The following is a 14,981-nucleotide window of genomic DNA, read 5'->3' as shown; positions in this document are numbered from 1 at the left end:
AAAAGGAACCCACGGTGGCAGAAACCAAACAGTGGTCGTCTCAGGGGAGATCAAAGTGGCCTCCAGGAATGGCTGGGGATACTCTATAGCTTCATCTGCATGATAGTGGCACAGGTGTCTACAGGTTTTAATATTTATTGAGCTGTACCTTTGAGAGTTATCCATTTGTTGTATTTACATGTCCATTTTTAAAAAGCTGTCTAGCTCTGGCTGGTGTGGCTCAATGGATTGAGGACAGGTCTGTGAACTGAAACTGTCGGTTTGATTCCCTGTCAGTGCACATGCCTGGGTTGAGGGCCAAGTCCCTAGCTGGGGGAGTGTGAGAGGCAACCAATGGATGTGTCTCTCCCACACCAATGTTCCTCTCCTCTTTCTCCCTCCCTTTCCCTCTCTCTGAAAAGAAATAAAACCTCTTTTGAAAAGCTGTATACATTTTCTCTCTCCAGTTCCTTACCTCTCACTCCTGCTCATTAAGTCAAACTCATCTCTACTTTCATGGAGTTGCCCTGGTTGGGGTCCTCGGGAGTTCTTTCTCCGGTCTCACCTCCTTGGCAGCATACGATGCTTGCTCCTCATAGCTCCTAAGGGTCCACTCTCTATTTCCCCCTGCTCCCTGGCTGTTCCTGCTCGCTTCCTTTGCTGGTTCTCTTTCATTTTCCCTAACTCCACTGGGTGGGGTGTCCCAGGGCTCAGTCCTGACTGCAGAACTCACCTTTGCCATCACATCTGGACACATGGCCTCAAGTACCACCCACTTGTTCTGTCCCCCAGGTCCAAGCACTCAGTGCTGATTTCTCTCCCAAACTCGAGAGTCACACACCCAGTGGCTGACCCCCGCCCCCCAGCATCGTCCCTTGGATGTCTAACAGACGGCTCAAGGGTCACACGTCCACAAATGATCATTTGATTTTCCAACGCCAAACCCTCTCTTCTCGTCTTTCCTGCATCAATTCACGACAATCCCATCCAGCCAGATGGATCGGGCAGGAAATCTAGGAGTCATGCTTGACGCTGTCTTTCCCTACTCATATTCAGTCATCAGCAAGGCTTGATTTGAGCTCCAAAACATACCCTAAAGTGGTTCCCTTTTGTGCATCAGCCCCCCCCCCCCGGGGACCAGACCCTCCCTTCCTGTGCTGGATGAGGTCAGGAGCCTACGTTTCGATTACAGAGTGGCTCTCCCAGAGCAGCTGGTATACCGTAAGCAGGAGCCAGCCCAGGTCATTCCTGCTCAAAAGCCCTCAGCGCTCCCCACCACACCAAGAACAACCAAGACCTTGTATTTCTCACGCTGCCAGGAGCCTAGTTTTGCTGACCTCTTCACTCCCCCAACTACCACCTTCATAGACATTTTCATTGCTTTCAGAGAGGAAAGGAGAGAGAAACGTCCATGAGAGAAAAAAGCATAGGTTGCCCCACCCAGGCGGTCGGGGAATGGAACCTGTAACCTTTCCATCACACAAAGCTGATGCTCCAACCCACCGGGCCACACCGGCCAGGGCAACTTGGGCCTTCTTTATGTCAAACTCTGTCCACCTCCTGTCCTCTCAGGGCCTTTAACGGGCTGATTCCTCTGCCTTGAATGTGCCTTCTGATCTCTTCGTGGGGGCTAGTCCAGATCCCATACAGAATGCCACTTCATCTGCGAGGCTCCTCTTCCAAGCTGTTCTCTTACTCGTCACCGGTATTTTTCTATCTACCGACCGCTCTATCTCCAGGTAGACAGTATCCTTGAACGTGGCCTGTTATCACGGAGCCCCTGGGGGCAGAACAGGCTCTGACCCTTCCCGCTAGAGAGCGCCCGCGCTAATTCCCCTGCATTCGCTCTCATCGGGCAGGTGGCTTTCGGCCGGAGAGAGAATGCAGATGTCACCGCAGGAATCGCCGCTAGCCGCGCGCTCCCCACTAGAGGGCGGCCCGGCGTAGCTTCGGTCAGACGCGGGATGGCGAGGCTTGGTTGAAGTTAGATGTCCCGCGTTCTCGGAGTCCTCCGAGGGGGCTGGGCCGCCCCACCATTTCCAGGGATTGTCAAGGCCCGCTCCAGGAGCGGGTCCAGTGGGTTGGACCCTGAGGACCGGCGACTAGGGGCTCACTGCCCGCACAAGGGCGCCTCCGGGGAAGCCGAGCGCTCAAGGGGCCCCTGAAGGAGGGACCGCAGGTCCCTCTGTCCCGATAAAAATGGGGAAATTGAGGCTACTGTGAGGAAGCGACTTGTTCTGGGTCACGAAGCAAACCGGAGTCAACTCCACCGCTGCGGCGTCCGGGAGTCCGGGGACGGACCGGCCTTCTAGCAGCAGTCCCGCCCCTCTGCACAGAGCCGGATCTAAGTGGGGAGTGGGCGTGGGGCTCGGCCCCCAGCCCGGCCCGAGAGGCGGGGCCACTTCAACCCCGCCCCGCCCCATTGGCCGCGGCGCCAGGGGCGGGGCGCGGGTGCCAGATGTTGGGGCGGCTGCAGGAGCTACGGAGCGCGAGGAGTCCCTGCGCTAAGCAGAGGGTGAAGGCTCCGCTGGCCGGGCCGCCCGGCCCTCTCCGCGCCGCTCCCGCTGGAGTTTTCAGAGGCACTGGCAGGCCTGGCGGGGGCTCCGGCAGGGGCATGCACAGCACTCGACTTGACAGCTTCCTGGGCCAGCTCCGCTGGGAATTGGTGAGACTTGGGATCGGTGTGACTCTTAAGGACGTGTGTGGGGTGTTCGCCTGCCATCAGCCGAAAGACACTCGGGTAGGGGGCTGTCCCGAGTGCTCATTCTAGGCGGGATGGGGGTGGAGCGGCCCAGATGGCCCAGATGGCCCGCGTCGGGTTTCGGACGGTTAGGAGCTGTGCCGGGCATCAAGTAACAGCCGCCCAGCTGGCCTTGCTGCCTGGCCTGCTGAGGGAAGGGGAGGGAGGGGGTGGGAGAAACTTCTTTTGGGGTGTAACAGTGGCCTTCGAGGGGCTAAAGAGGTGCTGGTGCTGCTGTGGATGCCCCCTATGCCAGGCTGGCCTGCACCTCCTTCCTCTACCCTGCACCTGGCAAGTGCTCTATCCTTCTCTGGAAGATGAAAGACAATGTGGGGTTTGGGGAGCTGAATCCCTCAAAAAGCACGGGATGCTCCACCCCCCCACCCCCCCACCCCCAACCCTGAGCAGGACCTACTTCCCGATTTGGGCCGGCAACCCTGCCTGCAGCCCTGGGCCTTGGTGACGGGTGCCGACTTGCCCAACGCTGCGTGCTGCAGCCTGCCAGACTGCCACCAGGTCGACTTATGGGAGCCACACGAGCTTCGTGTGCCAGCGCCCCCGTAGCCTGCGCTCACTAGAGGCCTTGCCGCCCAGGCCCGCAGGAGTGACAAGCACTGCCCCTCTGACTTCTGCCCTCTCTCCCTCCTCAGCCCTGTGGCCGGGACACAGGCTCACCCCCAATGCCTGGTCCCCTTCCACCACGCCCCAAACACGGCCCAGGTGCCCACCACAGGCCCAGGGCCTCGGATGCCTTGGAAGAGGACTCCGTCTGCTGTGTGGAGGAAGAGGAGGAGGAAGGTGTGGTGACAAGAGACAGAGGTGTAGCCTTGGAGGGCCCCAGGGAGCATACCTCAGACTGGGACTCTGGCTTTTCTGAGGTGTCAGGCAGCACATGGAGAGAGGAAGAGCTGCCTGTACCTCCAGCACCCCCAGCATGGCGCCCCCACAGACAGCACCTCTCAGCCAGTGGCATCCCCTTGTCCAGCAGAGCTTCTGTGGCTGGTGCTCCACCTGCCCACCGACCTCGGCCCAAGTCCACCCCAGATGCCTGCCTGGAGCATTGGCGGGGCTTGGAGGCCGAGGACTGGACAGCAGCCCTGCTGAGCAGAGGTCGAAGTCGCCAACCCCTGGTCCTGGGGGACAACTGCTTCGCTGACTTGGTGCACAACTGGATGGAGCTGCCCGAGGCAGCAGGTGAGGGGGACAATGGGGGTGGGCCACGTGCCCGTGCCCGGCCCCCCCAGTTCCTGCTTGGCCTCTCTGAGCAGCTGCGGCGCCAGCTGGCCAGGGCCCGAAGGGCAGCCATGGCGGGAAAGCGACTGTCGTGCCCACCTCGTGCAGAACCCGAACTGCCTGCGGATGTCTCGCGCTTTGCAGCCCTCATGAGCTGCCGCAGCCGCCAGCCCATCATCTGTAATGATGTTGTCAGCTACCTCTGACCCTTCCCTCCAGCCCGGGACAATAAAGGCCTTTCTCTGGACTGATTCCGTCCGCCTGGGTCTCTGGGAGGCAGTCCCAGTCCTGGGAGGCACAGCCCAGGCAGGCAAATCTGAAGAGTCTTTTCCCTCCCTCCAGGGGTCCCTGCGTGCCCTTGTCACATCCCATGTATATTACTACCCAGCGTTCCATCATCCAGCCTCTCCATTTACGCCTTCCTTCAACAAGCATTTATTGAGCACCTACTGTGGGCTTGGGATGCAGAGCTCTACAGAGGTAGTGGGGCTGCCGCTTTGTCACAGCTCATAGTGCAGGGGTGGGAAGGTGGTGTCGTCTTCCTCGCCCTCACAGCTGAGTGTCAGTACCAGCACCCGCTGCCAAGGCCTAGGCACCCAGCCTGTCTTCTGCTCCACCCATTCTGTCACCCTGGTGGCGTGCGGGGTCAGGATGGGGGGAGATTGGGGAGTTGAGCAGTGGCAGACATAGAGTGACCATGGACTAGGGGGTGCTAATGGGCCACAAGGAGCCTGAGCCAGGAGCAGGAGCAACTTAAGACAGGAAACATCTGAAACTATTTTCAGAGCGGCTGGCTGGGCGGGCAGGAGGCAGGAAGCTGCTGGTCCCCTGGGAGTGGGCTATGAAGGGGGGGGCCCTCCTCAGGCTCTGGGCCCTCACCCCACCCCCAGCCCATTTGCTGACTCCATTTGGTGAAAGAAAGCTCCGGTCAGGTGTGAGGGGCCTGAATGGGGTTGGAAGAGGAAAGGCTTCTGGTCCCCCACCTCCAACCTCCAGTGACAGAACAGGGCCTGGCTGAAGCCAGGTGTGGGCTCACCTGAGGGGCAGGCACCGGGCCTGCTGTCCGGGAGCCCATCCTGCCGAGTAGAGCACGGCCTTGTCTTGCAGCAGCATCTTCACCCTCAGCCCGTGTTGTTCCTAGAGAGAGACAGGTCAGATGCCAGCTGGGCCAGGTTGGGCCAGGCCTGGCCGTGGGGGGAGCAAGGCACACCTGGAGATGGTCCAGGAGTGACTTTAGGGTCCTCTCCGGCTGCCCAGCAGTCACCTTCAGGCGTTCCCAACAGGTCCAGCTCAGGTGATGGAACTGGGGGGTGGTGAGAAGAAGTGAGAAGCTTCCCACATGTACCCTCCCCCTCCCCCAGTCATCGGCAGCTGACGGCCCCTTTCCTGGAGGAGGAGCTGGACTAAAGGCAGGAAGCGGGAGCCAGGGGGTGGGGACGGAAGGCGGGATCTGGGCCCAGAGTCTCCGCACCCTCCCGCCCATGCTGGGGCCAGCACAGGAAATGGGGCTATGGGGCCCCCACACAGGGAAGCAGGCAATCCATCACACGGGCTGGTTGTATGTAGGCTGGGGGGGAGGGCGGTGCTTCCTGAGGAAGTGGGAGCAGGGCCCCTGCGCTGAAGTCTCCAGTAAAGCAGCTTATTCCTCAAATGCAAGACTGGGAGCTGGGAAAGGGGGAGTACATCCTGTCCCCTTGTCCGGTACCGCCAGAGCCTTGACTGCTCATGGGCACAAAGGGGCGAGACACAGTGACCAGTGGGAACTCGCTAGCCTTGAGACCCCAGCAGGGACACAGTCCCCAGAGGCATCCTCTTCCTGTCCCTTCTTTCCTACCCTATGTCAAGAGCCTCAGGGTTCTGGTGCCCAGAACTGAGGGCAGAAGGGTGGCAGGCAGCCAGGGACCAGGACATGAGGTCATGCCAACCCTCCCAGAAAATACAGTGGGGTTGAGCTGAGACAAGATCAGAGGTGCGATGGGGGGGAGGGGGGTCCTCCCTGCCCCCTCCACCATGGACAAAGGCAGCCTATGTGCTAACTCGGGGCAGGGCCCCTCACAAAGGGGCTCTGTATGCTGTGCCCTCGGGGACCCCAGGGCTACTCAGCAAAAGCCCAGTGCTAGCCCATGACCTCTCCCTCCTCCCCTGGTGAGGACATTCTTTCCACCCCTTCTTCTGTGCCCCAAGGAAATGCTAACTACTGCAGAGCCTGGGCATGCTGCCAGGGCCATCCGCAGCCCTGTACTCGGAGGAACTCACGCGCACAAGCCTAGGAACATCCACACATGTGCTCACATGCACACCCATGAGATCCCACACTGAAGAAGAGCCCTGCACTCCCATCTGGTGCCCAGATGTGCAAGCATGGCCCCCTCCATGGCCACACAGCGCAGAGCCAGGGGTGGCCATGGATGCCCAGGCCCCCGCACACTCACATCTATGACACAAACAACCCCCCCCCCCACCTAGGGCTGCAGACCCCACCCCGGAGGCAACAGGGAGCTCGGCACCCTTGAATTCAGTTTGGATAGGGCAGGCCAAGTCCCCACGCCACACAGGCAGGCAGGCAGGCAGGCAGGCGATGTTAGGTTCTGTGCTGGGCTAGGGCCTGAGTCCCCCAGCCCCTTCAGCTCCTCCCCAGGGGCACTCCTGGGAAGGAGGAGGCCATGGGGGATGTCTGGCTCGATAATAAGTTAAAGCTGCAGCTCCCCCAGACCCAGGGCGGCAGAGGGCTGGGCGTCGGGTGGCTGACGGCTGCTTCCTGTGTCTGACAGGCCCCAGCCTGGCTTCACAGCTGCGGGAAGGGGGCTGACAGGAGTCTTAAGTACTCCCCCAGAATCTGGGTCTTGGTGCAAGCCAGAAGCCAGAGTAGGGCCTGTTTGGAAAGACTCAGGGAAAACCCGGGCTGGGTATGGGTGGGGTGTCAGGGCTCACCTTCTGGGTGGCTGGGGCCCAGGGCAGGTAGCGGCTGAAGTGGTTTTCAGCCAGGTGCAGATAGCTGTGGCGAAAGGCACTGAGGGGCCGTGGCCCGCCCACCACCTTAAAGAGTTCCAGGCCCACCAAGCCCGCCACAGCTGCTGTGGTAGTGGCAATGGCCGGGATGATCTGACCCACGATTCGCTTGCTCTGCCAAGGACAGGAGATTGGGTTTGGGACCAGGGTGTAGGGCCAGTGTCTGACCCCCATCTCCACACTGGAGTCCCAGGAGGCAGAGTTACCTGGGTGCGGTTGGCCGGTGGAATCCCATAGTTCTGAGCTCGAAGGCTTGCTGCCGCAGTCACAAAGTCCATGTGGAAGTTGCTGTCATCGTCCTATGAGGTTCAAGCCCCAGGAGTGTTAACACTGCCCTGCGCCCCTCGCCATGGCCACCTGTGTGCACAGATCTTCCCAGGGCCTGTCTGGTGGACGCTCACGTTCCCCCCTTATCAGGTGAGGGGAGACTGGCTGCTTCTGGAGTCCGGCTGGGAGGAGCCAGACCAAGGGGCTTCAAAGTTGCCTTCTCAGCTCTTGACCTTCCCTCACAATCTCCCTGGCCTGGCCCTCCAGCCCCGCTTGGGCTCCCACCTTCTCAAACCTCAGGGGCTCTAGTGGGGAGCCCGTGCTCCAGTCTCCCAGGGCTTCACGCAGTCTCTCCATCTGCCCGGGGCCTGTCAGGGAAGGGGCATGGGGACAGTCCTTAGCCCCCATCTCCTCCACTTTCCTGGAACCTGGGGCCTCTCCTCGGCCTCTGCTCAGCCCAAGGTCTCTACCACTTTCAGGAAGACCTCTGACTGGCGTCAGTTTCCTGCTCAGCAGCTCCAGCCCCCCTGTCCCCGGTGTCCGTAGGTATCTGTGCACAAGTGTGTGTCTGCATGCTCTGTGACTCTGTCCTCACCTGGGGGCCATAGGGCCCAAGGGCTTGTGCTTGTTTTGCTCAGCACCTGCCAAGGGAATGGGGGTGGGGTGGGGGTGGGATAGGCAGCAGGGAAAGGGCCTACTGGGGGACCAGAGGATGAGACAAAAGCAAGGCCGGAGGGCCTGAGAGGCAGTGAGCTGGCTGCAGGGCCCCCAGGCCCCTTGTTCTTCTACCCAGGCTGAGGGTGGGGTGGAACTTTTGGGTGGCAGCATGGGGGTGGGCAGGGCCAGGGCCTTACCTGGCTCTGTGGAAGCCAGGTCATTAGGAAAGATGGGGTCCGGATACTGGGGATCAGGCAGCAGCAGCGACTGCAGCATTTCCCTGAGCGCCGGCTGGTCCTGGGAGCCAAGAAGCCCGTGCATCTGGGCGTACAGGTTGGCGGCTGCCAGCACGTAGAGGAGGTGCGTGTCCTGAGTCAGACCAAGGGCAGGGCCGGTGAGCAGGTGAGTGAGCGTGCATGGGCGCGCGGGGTGCGGGCTCCGCCCGCTGTGGATGTGTTTGAGTGCCTGCCTCTGCCTCACGTGTGGACACCCCCACGGGCCCAAATGTGCCCCTGTCTCTCAGCATCTGTGCAGAAGGCAGAGGTGGCCCACTTTTGCTCTCAGGGGCCACATGGCCACCTCAGGGCTCCCACGGGACCTCACTCACTTGACTGGCGTCAAACTCCAAGGGCTGAGGACACTGTCTGGGACGCGACCAGAAACGTGTTCCATCCTCAAGCACCTAAGGAAACGTAGGCTGCTAGACTTAGTCTGGTCTCTCTGAGCCCTCAGCCTCAGACCCCTAGCCACGCACTTCATCAGGTGGGTGGTGCCTGAGCAGCCGCTTGACGCCCTGGTGGAAGCACAGTTGCCAGTGGCCAAGGGCCCACAGCACGCAGTCTCGCCAGTTCCGCGGACGCTGTCTCAGGACCCCCACCGCCACCTGGAGCAGGGGCAGCAGCTCTGGTTTCCCATCTGCCAGGGAGGCGAGCGCCCTGTGTAGAGGGGGGGGAGTTTGAGGCTAAGCCCTGAAGACTTCACTGCTAGGGGCCCTGGACTCACATCCACTCCCGTTGGTGGCCTTACTGTCGGTGGCAGTTGATGGTCTCAGCAGAGCGACGGAAGAGCCCCTCGAACTCATCCCGGGCCCACTGTTGAAGAGAAAGCAACCATTAGGTGTCAGGTGGGAAACGGGTCTGCAGCTGAGAACTGAGCTGTGTGGGACAGGGGTCTCCCCACCTGCAAGGTGTGCCTGGCTGTGCTGGGGAAGTGGCGCACACTGCAGACAGGGTAGGGGGCATCCTCAGAAGCTTCAGCCTCCGAGGCCGGCCCTCTGTAGCCCTCAGTCACAAGCGGCATGAACACTGAGGCACTGCCCTGGGTGCCCTGCGTGCCTGCCTCCAGCAGCGGCTTCAGATAGTGGGTGCAGCGAGCAGCCACATAGTGCCCTGGCAAGGGGACAGAGGGTTAGAAGGGGGGCTGGCACAGCCTTGGACAAGGGTCTGAGTTCCAAGGTCGAGCACTCACGGGCCTGGAAACTGTCCAGGGCGGCAGCCACACCATCCACGTGGGAGAAGAAGTTGTCTCCAAAGATGTGCTCTGTAGAGGGATCCAGAGGGTGGGTGAGTGGGTTCACCTGCAGGTCTGAGTTCAAGTGGCAGGTGGCCTCGGCAGCCACTTCTGCCTTGGGCCTCTGAGAAGAAAGCAGGAAGATGCTGGGTGGAGGGGCGGGCACGTTGTAGAAGGACAGTCAGGCAAGGGGGTGTTGGGAGGGGCAGGCACTCACACCAATGTCCTCGGGCCTGAAGAGGAACTGACGGCTGAGGTTGGAGCGTTCCACGTGGTCCATGTCAGCCACAGTCACACCCCCTCTGCCCCGGAGCCCCAGGCCCACGAGGGCAAAGCCTTTGAGCAGCTCGCAGCCGATAGCGCCAGCGCCCACCTGCCAGCAGGAGCAGCCCTTAGCCAGAGGACCAGGCCTGGCCCTCCCACAAATGCTTCCAATTTCACCACACAGCTCACCAGGAGGTAGTGTTGGCGGCTCAGCTTCTCCTGAAAACCAGCCCCAAACACCGCAATTTGCCCATCATAGCGGCAGTGTCTCTAGGGAACATGGGCACAGGTCTGTGATGGCTGCTAGCCTGAGCTGCATGTCCCCCCTTACACTGGGTTTACCAGGCCAGGACCTTGGGACTGTTCCTCCTGCTTCTCCCCTAGTCCTGAGTCTGGAGAAGGCATGCACCCACCGCAGGTTCTCACCGGTTTGCAGTCCTCGGGCTTGGGAAGCAGCTGCTCATCATCCGGGAGGCAGTCGAGGGCATCAAAATACAGCCACTGGTCCAGGGGCAGGAACTTCCTGGAGACTGCCTAGAGGCCAGGACCTTAGGAGCTGCTGCTACCTCTTAGCCCCTCGGATCTGGTCTGGGGGCTGTACCCAAGTTGGTGAAGCAGCCAGGGCCACCCTCTGGCACTGACAGTGAGCTCTGCACCCCTCCCGGCCTCACCCTACCTGTGCCTGCACCCACCTTCAGCACTTCCTGGGCAGCCACTGCACCCACCACGGCTGCCATGGGGCTCAGCACACCGGCACTGCTCAGGGCAACGGTCCGCACGAGAGCCTCATCCAGTGGCTCTTCCAAAGGCTCTCCCTTCGTCCCCCTCAGTGGTTTCAGGCCCCGGGCCAGGCCCACCACCCTTTCTGCATCAGCCTGTGGGGCAGAACTCGGTTGGCACAGCACCCAGCCAGAGCTCCACTCCCCACTCCAACCCTCCAGGCACCCATCCTGTTCCACAGAAAAGGAAGCAGAAACCCGAGTGGGAAGGCAGACAGGGGCCCAGTTGGCAGGCAGTGCAGCCCCATCAGAGGACACCCAGGGTAGACAAAGGCCCTGGAGGCTTCACCAGCATGGGTGCAGCCCCAAGCCCGGCTCTGAGGGAGCAGGAGGCAGCAAGGGTCCCCAGGCTCTCAGGCCCGGCACTCCTTTAAATGAGTGGGAAAGCCCCTCGGGGGTTCAAGCTCGGATCTGTGAGATGGTGTTCGTTGCCTCTCAGCAGCTGAGACCCTGATAAGACAGAGGGGCAAAGAGGGCGGCCGCTCACAGGGTCCCAGGGCTGGGGTGGGCGGCCACTGAGGCGCTGGAACTCATGCAGGGCACGGAAGGCCTGGTGCAGGCAGTGGGCACGGTGAACTTCCTGGAGATTCTGGGTCACCACCCGAGGCTGGAGCAGGGCTGCATACAGGGGCTCCTGCAGGGGGCACCAGGCTCAGGGGCAGGTCCAGAACACTGGGGGCCCCCTCAAGTCTCCCAGGTTCCCCCACCTTGCACTCACATGCCTCACTGTCTTGGGTCTCTTCACCTTGGTGACAGCTCCACCACGTGAGTAAGAGGAGAAAGTTGTTGTGTCCCCAATCTCCAAGGTCCCGTCCTCTGGGGCAGATCCAGCCTAGTTAGTGTGACCTCTGAACCTGAGTGGTTCCCCACACCCCGTCCTGCCTTGTGCCTGTGTCCTTGACGTGGCCCACCCTGAGGAAGGCAGAGGGAGAACCTGTCCCCAAGGACCAGGCCGCGTCTGCCCCCAGTAGGGGAGCCGGGAACTGCAGTGGGGCTGGCTCACCCTGCACGCGGACGGGCCTGGGAGCACAGCTGTTGAGCTCGACCATGCCCTCAATGCCAGAGAACGTCACCAAGTCCCCATCGTGGAAGTCGTGGGCATCTTCTCTCAGAGTCAGAATGCCAGGGGAGCCCTGGATAAGAGGTGGCTGGGCTCAGAGCTGCCCGCACCTGCCTTCCACAGGCTCCTGCAGCCCGTCTTCCACCCACACCCAAGCGCCCACCTGAGAGATGTGCTGGATGGTGGCTGCCTGGGGCTCTTCCTCTGTAAGGTCCTGAACAGTGAAGTCCTCACCAAAGTCACAGAAGAGCTGCCTGTGGTTGGGGGGCGGGGCGCGGGGGGGCGATAGGGGCTCAGGGGCAAAGGGTGGGAGACACAAGGGAGCCAGAGTCGGGAAGGAATGCTAGGAGAGGCTTGGGAGTGGAGCTGGAGGCTGTTACTGGGGCATGTCTGGGGGCTGGGGTGGAGGAAGCCGAGGGGTGGGGCTGAGGTCCAGAATCGAAGGGGGTGCTGCGGTAGACCTGGGGCTGGGTGCGGGGCACTCGGGCAAGCCCGGACCCAGGGACAACTCTGGGACCAGATGCTGTCTGTGATGAGGCAGGCTAGGCAGGCAGCCTCACTCACCCCACAAGGCCCCGGGTGTCAGCCACCAGAAAGCAGACTCCGTGCTTGCGGCACAAGGTGTTCACCTTCAGCTGCTCCTCCAGGCTCGAGGCGGTCAGCACCACCGCCTGGGTGGACCGCAGAGTCAGCAGGGCTAGAGCCACCGCCCCGCCCACCCTGCGGCCAAGGGCTGGAGGAGGGGGCTGGGCCGGCCTGGGAAGTGGGGCTGGGAAGGAACCTGGAAGTCCTGCAGCAGTTCCTCTGTGATGTCGCCTGCGCAGACGCAGACCTGGACGGCTCCGTTGAGCTTGGCCACAAGTTCTCGAGTTGCTTCAGCCCTACTCCTTCCCAAGTCCTGCTCCGAGAGGAAAAACTAGAGAGAGAGACCCAGTCCAGTCTGAGCAAGGAGATGCCTCCTGGGCCCTGCCCCAACCCTGGTCTGCGAACCCACAGGCACCCTGGTCTCACCTGGGCAGCCAGGTCAGACCAGCAGGCAGGATGGGGGTCATGCAGAGTGAGGCTGCCCACGCCCATCAGGACCAGGTTTTTGGCCACCTCAGCCCCCAGGCCCTGGAGGCCTGACAGCAGGACCTTACCCTCCTGAAGCCTTTGCATGGCTGGCAAGCCCAGCACATACCTGCGGATGGAAAGCAGGAGGGCAGGCAATGGGAGACCAGAGGTCAGAGGGCCACCCCACTCCCCACCCCACCTCCGGCCTCACAGCTGCCGCGAGTACAGTTCCTCATCCAGTGACTTGGAGGTGTCCTGGACACCCATCCTGAGGCCTGGTCCTGGACACCAGGCAGTAGTGATGACGGGGGTCTCTGGGGGAGGCGGTGCGGGCAGAGGCCAGTGCCCAGCGGTAGCTCAGTGCAAGCAGGCACTAAGGCTGAGGGAGTGAAAGACGCTGCTGGTCGCTGCCAAGGAAAGCCCAGGAGCTTTCTTCTGGGCTCCTCTGTCATTTCAGGGAAAGCAAAACTGAAAGTGAAACTAGACTCTGACCTGGTTCCTTGTCCTGCCTCTGGCCCTTGCTGAACAGCCTCACCCTGCCAAGGCGAGACTGGCAGCCCCGGGGGCAGGTGGGACAGACGTCAGCCCATTCAGCCTCTGGGGGAACAGGGAGGGGCCAGGCTGTGAGAGGGACCCATAGGGGCTGGATGAGGTCACTTCCTGTGGCTCCCTAGATGTCCCAAACCTCTCAGGTGCCCCTGCCTGAATGGGCTTCTTGCGCACAGAATGCTGAGAATTCCCTGTCCTGAAATTCCCCGCAACCCCCCCCCAACCACGCAGACACTTAGAGACCCCAGGGGTCGCCTGCTGCGCCCTGTGCTCTCTCCTCAGGGCATGAGGACCCCTCCCTGCCCACAGCTGCCAGCCCAGAACAGACAGTGGGATGGCAGTCCAAGGTGGCCAGCCAGGGACAAGGCCTCAGACAGACTTCAAGAGGGCGCGGTCCGCCTCTGCGAGCCAGACCTGAGAGGTCACGTGTCCTCATTTTTCCTTTAACCTTTTATTTTGAAATAGTTATCCACTCAAAGGAAGTTGCAAAAATAGCACAGAGAGGCCCTACGTAGCTCTCACCCACAAATGTGTTGTTTTGCTTTCTTGGGAACTTGGGGCCAGCACCCTGAAGATGGACCGCACCTCCCACCAAGCTTCACAATAGTCAAACCACGTGCTGTCGAAACTTCTTTTGAAAATTGAGGTAAGATCCCCGTAATATGAAAATAACCATTCCAAGTGTACAGTTCAGTGGAATTCAGTGTATTCACCATGCCAGCACCACCCCCCTCAAAATTTTTACAGCCCACCGAAGAGCACCCCCACCCGGACTGTAGGACGGGGACTCCATCAGTGGCGGGCGAGAAGCCACCGATCCACACGCCCGATGTTTTTCTCCCTCCCTTCCTGTCTCTCTAACAAAATAAATAAAATGTTTTCAAAAAAGGAATCAAACAAAATGTGACTTCTGGTATCTGCCTTTTCTCACTTAGCAAAACGTTTTTGGGTTTTTTTTTTAAAGATTTTATTTGTTCATCTTTAGAGGGGAAGGGAAGGAGGGAGGGAGAGAAATATCAATGTATGGTTGCCTCTCACGAGTCCCCTGCTGGGAACTGGCCTGCAACCCAGGCATCTGCCCTGACTGGGAATCGAACCACGATGGTTTGGTTCGCAGGCCTGCACTCAATCCACTGAGCTAAACATTTTTGAGGTTCATTCAAATTGTAGCACGTATGAGTCTGTCGTTCCTTTTCATGGCCGAATAATATTCCACCGCATACATGTATCACAATTTGTTTATACAGTCACCTACTGATGGACTTCTGAGTGGTTTCCTCCTTTCGGAGTGCTGCTCTGACCGTGCTCGAACGTGTGCCTGAGCCCCTGTTCTCATTCAGTTGGAGTCTATGCCCAGGAGTAAAATTGCTGGGTCACATGGTAATTCTATGTTTAACTTTTCGAGGGACCAACAAAATGTGTTAGACCAGCTGTGTACAAGATTCTTGTTTTCCAACATTGTGGCCAACATTCCCTTTTCTCTTTCGAGAAGAAATTATACCCGTCCTGGTGGGTGTAAAGCAGCAGGTGATTTTGTGCGTGCATGTTTTCACTCGACATTTATTGGATGTGTCACATGCACTAGGTACAGAGACCGGGGCCGGGTTGTCCCTTTGGGACTGGCTGTTTCACTTGGCAAATGCTCTCAAGTTCATTCACGTTGTAGCATATTTCAAAATGTCCTTCCTTTTTAAGGCCAAGTAACATTCCACTGTGTATGTATGTCCCACCTTTTGCTCACCCACTCCTTTGTCGACGGAGACCGGCTGCTTCAAGTTTTGGCTGTTGGGAAGAATGCTGCTATGAACACGGTGGACAAACACCTTTTTGAGATTCTGCTTCCAGGCTTTGGGATATATACCCAGAAGTGAGATGGCTAGAT

At 60.0% G+C, this 14,981-nt stretch overlaps 2 protein-coding genes across 5 annotated transcripts; one reads left to right on the top strand and one right to left on the bottom strand.

Moving 5' to 3' along the window:
- The first annotated feature begins 2,424 nt into the window (after positions 1-2,424).
- On the top strand, positions 2,425-4,199 carry INKA1 (inka box actin regulator 1). The gene is made up of 2 exons (XM_037049694.1): positions 2,425-2,644; positions 3,370-4,199. The coding sequence occupies exons 1-2, from the start codon at positions 2,438-2,440 to the stop codon at positions 4,156-4,158; spliced, it is 996 nt and encodes a 331-aa protein (XP_036905589.1). The 5' UTR covers positions 2,425-2,437; the 3' UTR covers positions 4,159-4,199.
- A 164-nt stretch (positions 4,200-4,363) lies between these two features.
- On the bottom strand, positions 4,364-13,232 carry UBA7 (ubiquitin like modifier activating enzyme 7). Of its 4 annotated transcripts, XM_037049691.1 has the most exons (25): positions 13,043-13,232; positions 12,762-12,929; positions 12,509-12,677; positions 12,279-12,413; positions 12,062-12,168; positions 11,661-11,751; positions 11,441-11,570; positions 11,156-11,253; positions 10,925-11,071; positions 10,351-10,533; positions 10,085-10,192; positions 9,848-9,928; positions 9,612-9,767; positions 9,353-9,518; positions 9,065-9,273; positions 8,912-8,976; positions 8,640-8,820; positions 8,493-8,567; positions 8,083-8,254; positions 7,514-7,596; positions 7,168-7,260; positions 6,884-7,075; positions 5,163-5,255; positions 4,989-5,089; positions 4,364-4,582 (listed from the first exon to the last, which is right to left on the bottom strand). In XM_037049691.1, exons 2-25 carry the CDS (start codon positions 12,815-12,817, stop codon positions 4,453-4,455), a joined length of 3,021 nt encoding a protein of 1,006 aa, XP_036905586.1. In that variant the 5' UTR covers positions 12,818-12,929; positions 13,043-13,232; the 3' UTR covers positions 4,364-4,452. The 4 variants fall into 4 exon arrangements, 3 of the variants coding, with proteins under 3 accessions (XP_036905586.1, XP_036905587.1, XP_036905588.1); XM_037049692.1 differs by lacking the exon at positions 13,043-13,232 and having other exon boundaries at positions 5,217-5,255; positions 12,762-13,002; XM_037049693.1 differs by lacking the exon at positions 13,043-13,232 and having other exon boundaries at positions 12,637-13,002.
- Between the last annotated feature and the right edge of the window lie 1,749 nt (positions 13,233-14,981).

Source organism: Sturnira hondurensis, unplaced genomic scaffold, assembly GCF_014824575.4.
Source record: "Sturnira hondurensis isolate 20B ecotype Veracruz unplaced genomic scaffold, ASM1482457v3 Scaffold0006496, whole genome shotgun sequence".
NCBI lineage: Eukaryota > Metazoa > Chordata > Mammalia > Chiroptera > Phyllostomidae > Sturnira > Sturnira hondurensis.
Note: the sequence above shows the minus strand (reverse complement) of the source record. Positions and strands in the feature narration are given on the sequence as shown.

Coding starts and splice junctions, on each gene's coding strand:
- UBA7 (XM_037049691.1), bottom strand. CDS start 12,817: ATGGGTGTCCAGGACACCTCCAAGTCACTGGATGAGGAACTGTACTCG. Junction 10,534..10,924: donor CACCCCAGCCCTGGGACCCT/GTGAGCGGCCGC, acceptor TCTGCCCCACAG/GCTGATGCAGAAAGGGTGGT. Junction 8,255..8,492: donor TGGAGTTTGACGCCAGTCAA/GTGAGTGAGGTC, acceptor GGTCTGACTCAG/GACACGCACCTCCTCTACGT.
- INKA1 (XM_037049694.1), top strand. CDS start 2,438: ATGTTGGGGCGGCTGCAGGAGCTACGGAGCGCGAGGAGTCCCTGCGCT. Junction 2,645..3,369: donor GCCAGCTCCGCTGGGAATTG/GTGAGACTTGGG, acceptor CTCCCTCCTCAG/CCCTGTGGCCGGGACACAGG.